We start from the raw sequence: 9,400 nt of genomic DNA, 5'->3' as shown, positions 1-9,400 counted from the left end.
ATAAAAATGTTGTATTATTCTGGACTCCTGCTCATGTAGGTATTATGGGGAATGAAAGAGCGGACAGGCTGGCTAAGGAGACAATTAAAAAAGATGATATTGATATGCAAATAAAGTTATCTAAATCTGAAGGCAAAAGTATAATTTGGAAAGAAAGCAAGATGATATGGGAAGCTAGGTGGGTAAATGAAATAAATGGAAGACATTTATTTAGAATACAAAATACAGTTGATGTAGAAAGGATCAGAGGATTAAACAGGAGGGAAGAGATAATTATAAATAGAATAAGAACTGGGCATAGTTTCCTAAACGGAACTCTTTTTAAGATGGGGAAACATCTTACTGGTTTATGTAGATGGTGTGATGAAGTAGAAACAGTGGAACATGTTTTGATTAAATGTAGGAAATACGCAAGTCAAAGAAGATTATTAAAAACAGAACTAGGTGTTAGTAGGGAATTGAAATTTGAGAAGGTGATCGATCAGCTGAATAGTATTGAGGGGAAAAAGAAGATTTTTCGTTTTTTAAAAAACACTGGGATTTTTAAGAGAATTTGAGGAGTAGGTGGTAGGAGGCAATAGAGGGCAGTAGTGCAACGTAAATGGATGCAAGCTGCCGTTAAAATCTAAAGAAGAAGAAGAAGAAGAAGAAGTAGCTCATTACGTAAATGCCGTCTTTTGCTAGTATTAATGCTTGTCTCTATGTGCGCATTTTTGCCTTAGCAACGTATTATGTGTTTGTGTTTTAAACACTTTAGTGGAGGTTAATTTAAATTGCTCATTTTATTGGGTGTTTAGCATCGGGCTAACCTGCTTATCTTTGTCTGCTTCGGTTAATTCTTCTTCTGCTGCTGATATTTTGGGGTTACTTCCTCCTCCATCCGCCGAGGGCTTCATGTTGAAGCACCTACCCGCTGCCTGCGCTCTGCTCCCCCGCTGCCTCCTCACTTCCTCTCCGCGTACCTTTAGCAGATCCAGCCGCCTTCTCGGTCGGATGGAGGCGGCCGTGGTGCGGTGCCTTCCCGGGGAGCCGAAGCTCACCATCTCCTTCTGCCTGGAGGACAGTCAAAAACACATGCTGCGGGACCAGAACGAGGCGCTGGGGAAGGTCCTGACTCGGATCTCCAACACCATCGCCAAGAACCAGGCAAAGGCGAAAAAGTCAAAGAAGAAGCTGGATCAGCAGCCGAGCGAGGCTGCGGAAACCGCCGTGGTGAAGCTGTTCTTCAAGGGGGACGAGGTTCCCGACACGCTGCCAAACTGCGAGGCTTGGCAGGACGGAGCGGTGCTGCAGGTGGGAGAAGTTCAATACAATGTTCAGAGGAACGCTCCCACTTTCACCACAGCTGAGCTCCCAGTGTCCCTCATGGCAGGGTTTCCAGTCTGCCCCAAGCTGCAGGTGGAGTTTGGGAACCTCCAGGACTGCGAGTATATGTGGTTCAAAGAAAACTCAACTAATACTAGGTAACTGTGGATTGTTGTTATTTATTTCACAACAGTATTGTTCAAAAGATTGTGTCCATTCGCTTTCATCTATTCATTAAAGCGGCCAGGGGTGTCCAACGTGTGGCCCGGGGGCCACTTTTGGCCCTTGAAATGACTTTGTTTGGCTGCAGACCACAAGTCAAAAATGGTAACTATTTGGCCGATGAAACAGAATAAAGTTCAGATTTTCTTTTAATATAGAAACAGCCCAAAGCTCTTTTATGTTTTGGATGCTTAACAATATGCAAGTTTCATAAAAATTGAGTTTATCGTTGAGCAGGTAGAAACGTTTGGACACCATTGCCATAGGCCTGTCACAATAACAAATTTTGTTGGACAATAAATTGTCCCAGAAATTATTGCAATAAACATTAATGTTGATTTCAGATCATTTTCAAGCAATGTTGAAAACTTTGCTTTCAAAGATCAATAAACTCAAAAATCAATAATGAACATTTAACCAGGCTGCATGATACCTCAGCATCGGTATCGCTATCGGCCGATATTAGTCATTTTTTAACTTATCTGTATTAGTCCAATAAACAAAACTGAGCTGATATGAGCAACTGAAATGTATTTTTATCATTTTCTGGTGTTTTTTCCCCCAAAGCTGTCAAAACGGTAGTGAAATATAGATAACATCAGTAAATATTTGCTTTTGACAATATTAATATTGGATATCAATAAATTTACACATTTTTGTATCTGTACATTCCTAATAAATACTTCAACTTTAGAGTATTTTTAATAGCATTTCTTGCAGATATGTGCATCCCTTAGAAGAAAAAGTAAATCCACACATTTTATTACTGAAAATTTGCATCTTTATTAGATTTAAAACCTAAAAATAGAAAGAAAATTGTTTCTTTAATCACAAGAACACAGTTTCTATATTAGATATTTATCAAAAAATAAAAAGTCTTTTTTTCAAATGATCATGTAACATTTCTGACTCTAAACTAGTTTTACTTAGCTGGCTCTGTTGATTGTAAAGGTTGCAGATGCTTTGACTAGACCGTCTGTGTTGTTGAATCTTCTTCTGTCCTTCCTGGTTGTTTCTAACTTCAGTCCTAAAGATTCTCCGGCTCCGGAAGGCGGATGGACGCAGGTCGGATGCGAGCGAGTTCTCGTCCCGTCCAATCAGGACATCGGCTGCAGGCTCAAGCTGCGCTGCACTCCCAAAGATGGCAGCCGCACCGGCCAGGCCAAAGAACTGGTCTCCGTGGCAACAGTGGAGGCGGGACCGGGCGTGTGCACATTCGACAACCGCCACGCGTACACGCTGAGGGCCGCGGCGTGGCCGGCGCTCAGGGTGGTGTCCTACAACATCCTGGCCGACGTCTACGCCCAAACGGATCTGTCCAAGACGGTGCTGTACCCGTACTGCGCCCCCTACGCCCTGCAGCTGGACTACCGGCAGAACCTGGTCAAGAAGGAGCTGGCGGGCTACAACGCTGACATCATCTGCCTGCAGGAAGTGGATAAAGGTGACCGCAGCTCAGAAGCTGGAGATTCACCAGTTCATTAAACATTAAAATCCCCAAGGATTTAGTCCACTTTGAATGAAATACTAAAATAGGAGAGTTTACTAAACACAAGAACGGTGCTGGTTTGGAGATTTCTGTTTATAAGGGTTGTAGTTTGAGCTCATAACTCCTTCTTTCTCTCTTTTGTTTATTTCCTTCTGTCTTTGTTTCTTTCTTTGTTGGTTTCATTTTTTTCTCTTGTTTCTTTCATTCTTTCTTTGTTAATTTGTTTCTTTTGTTTCATGGAAAAACCTGCAAACTTATTTATCTAGATTGAAGCTTTTGATATAAAAATATCACAATTTAGATATTTTTGCATTGACTTTAGTGAGTGTAAAAAATAATCTATGCCGTTACAAACAGTTGACCAAAAACTTGATGTTAACAGCTTCAATATAAAGTTTTTATTAGATGTTAAATCTTAATGTTTTGGACTCCTCAGGCGTGTTTGTGGACAGTCTGACTCCGGCGCTGGATGCTTTCGGTCTGGACGGCGTTTTCAGGCTCAAAGAGAAGCAGCATGAAGGACTGGCTACGTTCTACTGCAGGTTAGTCCAGATAAACTGTAATTTCATCCCATTAAAGGTTATTTTTCATGCGTTTGGATTAGTTTCATAACCCAGTTTCAGTATTTCTTCTCTCTGGATTCATGTGGAAAAATGCTCAGTCCAGTTTATCTTTTGATTTTTATTAAACATCCAACTGGACCAGAAATAGTGCTGGGTGATATGCCTTAAAATAACATAAGAGATTTTCAGACCAGATTTGATTTTAATATTTTTTATAGCTTTATTTTCTAAAAATAAAAAAAACCCAAAAGAAATTGCAAATGAGAGAAAATATTTTCAAAAAGTGTTTTTTTATTTCAATCCTCTCTTCTGTGATTTGTGCGATGGAGTATTAGGGCCAGGCTATGAGAATTTCTGTTTATTACGAGAATATAGTCATAATACTGAAAAGCTTCTGAAAATTATGAGAAAAATTTAGTTTTAATGAGGAAAAAGCTTAGAGTCTTCACGGTCTGTTGTGAGCAGATCAGTCTGTGAGATTCTTTAATAAACAAAATTGTTTCAAAGTCTTGCTACTGATAATAATTTGATGCTTAAGGATTAAATATTTCCATTAAGTATTATCTGTAAAACGTATAATAAAGTCTAACTTCACAAGACACTCAACATTCCTCATTTAAATTTCATAAAATCTTATAAAATCTTACACGCACACACACAAATCTTTGTGGCCAACACTCACCTGTGCTGGTGTAATAAGGTGTAATATTATTTTCATAATATTACACCTAATGCTCTCATTTTTCAACATTATTGTTGTACAACTGTATTCTTGCCATATTATGACTATTATGACGTAATTAAAACTAAAAGAAATTGTAGCCTGGTCGTTATATTTAGTCGTACAGGTGACCTGAATTCAATGTTGAAATAAGTAGAGGCTGTAAAAGACAATTGTTGAACAAGATGGCCGCCCAAAGAGTGATGACATCACTCTGAACTATGGAAGCACAAGGAGTGCATCGGTAGAAAAAAAATGCAGATTTTCCGAAATTTAAATCTTCAAAAACAAAAATTTGATGAATCTATAAAATGGATTTCTAACACTAAGTTATTGATAATGGTGCCAGTAGAACCTGTTTGTGTTCAGTCTGGTTGGTCTCACTGCTGCCCCCTGCTGAGCTGCATGCTAATTACACCCTGCTGTGTTTTAGGTCAAAGTTTCGTCTGCTCAGCCGTCATGACATCATGCTGAGCGAGGCCCTGACCTCTGACCCCTTACACTCTGAGCTGCTGGAGAAGCTTTCTGCAAACAGCCGCCTGAAGGACAGGATCCTGCAGAGGTCCACAGCACTGCAGGTACAGCTAGAAACTGGCTCCTCATGCAGTCAGCATGTCTTTTTGTGACTGATGCGTCATAAAATGACTGCTTTTGCAGCACCTTTTTCAAAAAGTTGCATATTGTTTTCAAGCTTTGTTTTTGCCATAATGTGGTTTTACAAAAAAAGTTGAATTTTGTCATAGCCTTCCCAAAAAAGATTTTAAGAAAGTTAATATTTAAAGTGTCAAGCACCTCCTAGAACTGGTCAATGAATCAACTTTATACATTTAAGCAAATTTGTGTTTTTTAAGATTTAATCTTTGGAAAATCTGGATTTTTTCCACCAATGCTCTCGTTAGGTTTTCAAAGTTCAGAGTGATGTCATCGCGCCCAGGGCGGCCATCTTGTTTGACATTCAAGATTCTACTTATTCAGGTTAACTCTGACAAAATATAAGGGACACGTTATGATGGGTTTTTTTTACTCGTATTACAAGTATACAGTGGAAGAAAATGAAGAACTACAATACAAAAAATAAGAAAACAATTATTTTCCAAGACTTTTCTTATTGAAATAACCTTTTTCTTACAATTTAAAAATGTTTTTTATGGCCTGTCATAGTAACAAATTTTCCTGGACAATAAATTGTCCCAGAGGTTATTGCAATAAACAATAATATTGTTGTTTTGAGACCATTTTCAACTAATATAATGGTAATGGTACAATAATGCAAGAACACATTCTCAAAGATCAATAAACTTTAAATTCTGATGAATATTTAATACTGGAAGACATTTTAAAAATCCAAAATAAATCAACAAATAAAATATGAAATTTCTGTAAACAAAATTGTCTTTCATAATAAGGATTAGTTCAGCTCAAAGCATCCAACTAAAGACTGAAGAGAAAAATAATCAATTACTTAAATGGAAATGATTGATTTATTGCGCCAGGCCTAAGCAGTACTTTAATGTTTTGTGGTAGTGAATTTGTGCTCTAAACATCGCTGTACGTTGCCTGATGACCGGTGAAAATGGCAGTTCAAGCAACATTTGTGAATGATGAGTGGATTTCCGTCAGTAGCTGTGATTGCAGCTTCCTGCAGGGACTGGATGTGAGTTCATGGCGGTGACTGTTGGGCGGTTTTAGTCAGCGTTCTTTTCCTCTGCAGGTCTCCGTTCTCCAAGACCTCGGCAACCCAGAGAGGAAGGTGTGTGTGGCCAACACTCACCTGTACTGGCACCCAAAAGGTAATGAGTATTTTAGTTATCAATTAAACTATTGATTATTCTGACGATTAATTGGATATTAAAAATTTGCACATTCTGCAGATTTTACACATTTAAGCCTTTTTATGCAATATTAGAAATACATTAAAAAATGCAAATAAATATAAATAATAAAATAAACATTAGTGAATCATTTGTAGCAAAGGACACGAACATATGACACGTTCAGCTTTTCCTGATTGATGTAACATCAGCACAGTGTGGGGCTGATCGGTTTGTATGTTTATTTTTAGCAATAATTGGGTAGTAGAAGGGGCTTAATAGGATTTTTTTTACTGAATTTGTACCAAATTAGGCTAAAACAGACACCAGAGGAATTTTGTGTAGAATATATTTGCAGATTTTGTTTCTTTTCATCTTAAATGCAAAATCTATTTATTTTTGTACAGTTTTGGGTTAATTTCTACTATGACTGCGTTGTTCTTTCATCAGATTTGTCTATAAACTCCAGTTAATAATTAATCAGTTGCTAAATTAGTTGACGATTATTTCAGTAATCAATAAAACATAATTAATTAAGCAGTGAGGTGGCGACGGCTCTTTAAACTGAACCTAATTTCATGCTGAAGGCGGGAATGTTCGCCTGGTCCAGATGGGCGTGGCTCTGCAGCACCTGAGCCAGGTGATCGCTGACGTTGCACCTGGAGCTCCGCTGGTCTTCTGTGGTGACCTCAACTCCTCTCCAGGCTCAGGTAACAGGTCAAAGGTCAGGTCGCTCCATGTCTGGTCACCAGAAGCAGAACTGATCTGCTGGTTTGTCGTTGATCTCGCGTCTCCAGGTGTGGTCCAGCTGCTCAGCGAGGCGGCGGTTCCTCCGCAGCACGCGGACTGGAGCAGCTCGGGTCCGGAAGAGTCCTGCTGCATGCCGCTGAGCTCCACCTTCCCGCCGCTGCAGAGCGCCTGCGGGCAGCCGGCCTACACCAACTATGTGGGAGGATTTCACGGCTGCCTGGACTACATCTTCATCCAGCCGCAGAGCATGCAGGTACCTTCATGGTTTTCCTGGTTTCAAGATAATTATTTTTATCATTACCCGAATCTGACCCGATTATTTTTCCCCTACAGGTGGAGCAGGTGATTCCTCTGCCCAGCCACCAGGAGGTCACCACCCACAAGGCTCTGCCCAGCGTGGCTCACCCCTCCGACCACATCGCGCTGGTTTGCGACCTCCTTTGGAACTAGTGACCTCTGACCTTTTCATTAAGATGCTTTAAGTTCCTCCTGCAGACGAACACGAGGTTGCCTTTGTGAGACGTTGCTTCCCCAGAGATCTGTTGGACGCTACAGACTCATGAAGTTGTTGTGGTTCAGTTCATTTTACAGTTATTTCATTGTCAGCACTGATATTCAGCGCTCATTTTAAATTAAAAGCACTACGAAGATTATTTTACTTCGCAAGTATCCAACAGACTGAGTTACTGTTTTCACTTCTGGACAGAGTTAAAGGGAAAGATTTAAGATATTAATTGTTTACCATTAGATTATTATTATTGTTAATGAGGCCTACTGCTGTTGCTCTGTGAAGTTCAGATTAGGGCTGGGCGATAAATCGATGTTATCAATTAATCGGATTTTGAAGTTTACATTTTTGGAAAATGTGGATTTTTTTCTTACCAATGCGATCTTTGGGTTTCCGTAGTTCAGCATGATGTCAGGGCAGCCATATTGCATGTTGTACAGCTCTATTACAAAATATTAGGGTCAGGCTGTGATTTTTTTTTTTTATTAGGAAAATAGTCAGTTTTACAAACATGCAGTCATACAACAATAGTCAAAATAATGCAAAAATAAGGTAGTAATTAATAGTGTTAAATAATCTTTTAACACATTAACATGAAATTATTTTCACAATCTGAGCAGCTCATGTCCAATTCTGAAAACTATCTGAGCTTTTTTCTCATTAAAACAACTTTTTTTTCTCTTCATTATAAGATGTTTTTCTGATAAAATTGCATTTTTATTTTGCTAATGTTGCTCTAACCTGGCCCTAATACTCCCTCATTCAACTCACAGAAGGGATGATTGAAACAAAAGACACTTTTTAGAAATATTTTCTTTCCTGTGTAATTAATTAAGAAATCAGATCTGGTATGAAAGAATCTGGATCTTTATTTTTAAGCCGTATTGCCCAGCCCTGGTGCAGATTGACACATTCAGCTCAAACTCCTAAATCTTCATTTTGATGTTTCCTAAACTCCTTTAGAAGAAACAGCTACACGTTGTCATGTTGGAACCATGAAAAAACAATGTGTAATTGGGAATTTATGCTATAAACCAGCACAAACTGCACGACTGCACAGTGGAAGGAAAACCAAACTTGTTTTTCTTCAAATACCTCTACGATGAACTGTAAATGGGAATTAATGTCCTTATATTGTAACTCAGAATAAACTGCTCAAGTCTCTGGTTGCTGTGCGAGTTGATTGGGACGAAATGAAAGACCACAATCTGCTCATTCCCTGCAGGGAAACACAAAGACACCATGATGGAATCATGCTTACATTTTATCATTTGGGTAGTTTGGTTATATCTTTATTTCATTTAACTTCTTAATATGAATGTCTATTTCTTTATTGACACGTTGGGTACACATTATTAACACAACTTTTCAAATAATAAATATATGAATATAATGCAGATAAATAATAATGAATAGAGTAGATACAAAGCGTAAATGTGGCGACAATATATTTTTGCAACTTGGAACAGCTGTTTAGCATCTCAAAGGTTCAAATTATACCTGAACTACGACCCCAAATCAAATCACAGTCGAGTAGAAAGGAACCAAAGTTGAAACATCATCTTGTCTCCTACTCCAACGTCTCTCTGCCTGGCATTCTAACCATCCAACCATGCAAAGATTTCATGCAGCAGTCATCTGATCTAAAATGATTTTTATCCAAAATACAACAGTCAGGTCAATCAGGATTATTGCGACGTTTCGGGCGTTTCACGGGTAGTAAAGTTACACGTTGCCTTTGATTTTCCCTTCTCGCCTCTGATTGGTCAGAGTGAAAGAGGTGAATTTAGGTTGTTTGGGACATACCATGATTTGCCATTAAAGGGGAATAAAAAAAAAGTATAAATAAAAATGATTGCATAGTTGCGACACGATGAAATTCTATTCCTTTTCATTTGACTTAAAAAAAATAATATATTTATTTCTAGAGTTAAATAATGGTTTAATTTTGGACAGTTGGTTAAGTTTAACACCCCTGACTCGGCAACAGAAGTAAAGGATGACCACCAAGTTAGTCAGAATGACGCATAA

The 9,400-nt window shown here is 38.6% G+C and overlaps 1 protein-coding gene and 1 long non-coding RNA gene across 2 annotated transcripts; one reads left to right on the top strand and one right to left on the bottom strand.

Moving 5' to 3' along the window:
- The first annotated feature begins 659 nt into the window (after positions 1–659).
- Positions 660–8,533, top strand: pde12 (phosphodiesterase 12). Its single transcript, XM_032550063.1, has 8 exons — positions 660–1,463; positions 2,553–2,971; positions 3,453–3,558; positions 4,734–4,878; positions 6,012–6,090; positions 6,699–6,821; positions 6,909–7,114; positions 7,195–8,533. The coding sequence occupies exons 1-8, from the start codon at positions 895–897 to the stop codon at positions 7,309–7,311; spliced, it is 1,764 nt and encodes a 587-aa protein (XP_032405954.1). The 5' UTR covers positions 660–894; the 3' UTR covers positions 7,312–8,533.
- Positions 8,357–9,166, bottom strand: LOC116710819 (uncharacterized). The gene is made up of 2 exons (XR_004337131.1): positions 8,795–9,166; positions 8,357–8,588 (listed from the first exon to the last, which is right to left on the bottom strand). It is a non-coding gene; the product is annotated as an uncharacterized LOC116710819 (long non-coding RNA).
- Between the last annotated feature and the right edge of the window lie 234 nt (positions 9,167–9,400).

Source organism: Xiphophorus hellerii, chromosome 20 (assembly GCF_003331165.1).
Source record: "Xiphophorus hellerii strain 12219 chromosome 20, Xiphophorus_hellerii-4.1, whole genome shotgun sequence".
NCBI lineage: Eukaryota > Metazoa > Chordata > Actinopteri > Cyprinodontiformes > Poeciliidae > Xiphophorus > Xiphophorus hellerii.
The sequence above is the reverse complement of the archived record's forward strand: the minus strand, read 5'-3'. Positions and strand labels throughout refer to the sequence as shown.

What these genes read in the sequence shown, in the direction of transcription:
- pde12 (XM_032550063.1), top strand. Translation starts at nt 895, where the DNA reads ATGTTGAAGCACCTACCCGCTGCCTGCGCTCTGCTCCCCCGCTGCCTC. An exon ending in CTGGCTACGTTCTACTGCAG is followed by an intron (nt 3,559 to 4,733) that starts GTTAGTCCAGAT and finishes GCTGTGTTTTAG; the next exon opens with GTCAAAGTTTCGTCTGCTCA. An exon ending in CAACTCCTCTCCAGGCTCAG is followed by an intron (nt 6,822 to 6,908) that starts GTAACAGGTCAA and finishes TCGCGTCTCCAG; the next exon opens with GTGTGGTCCAGCTGCTCAGC.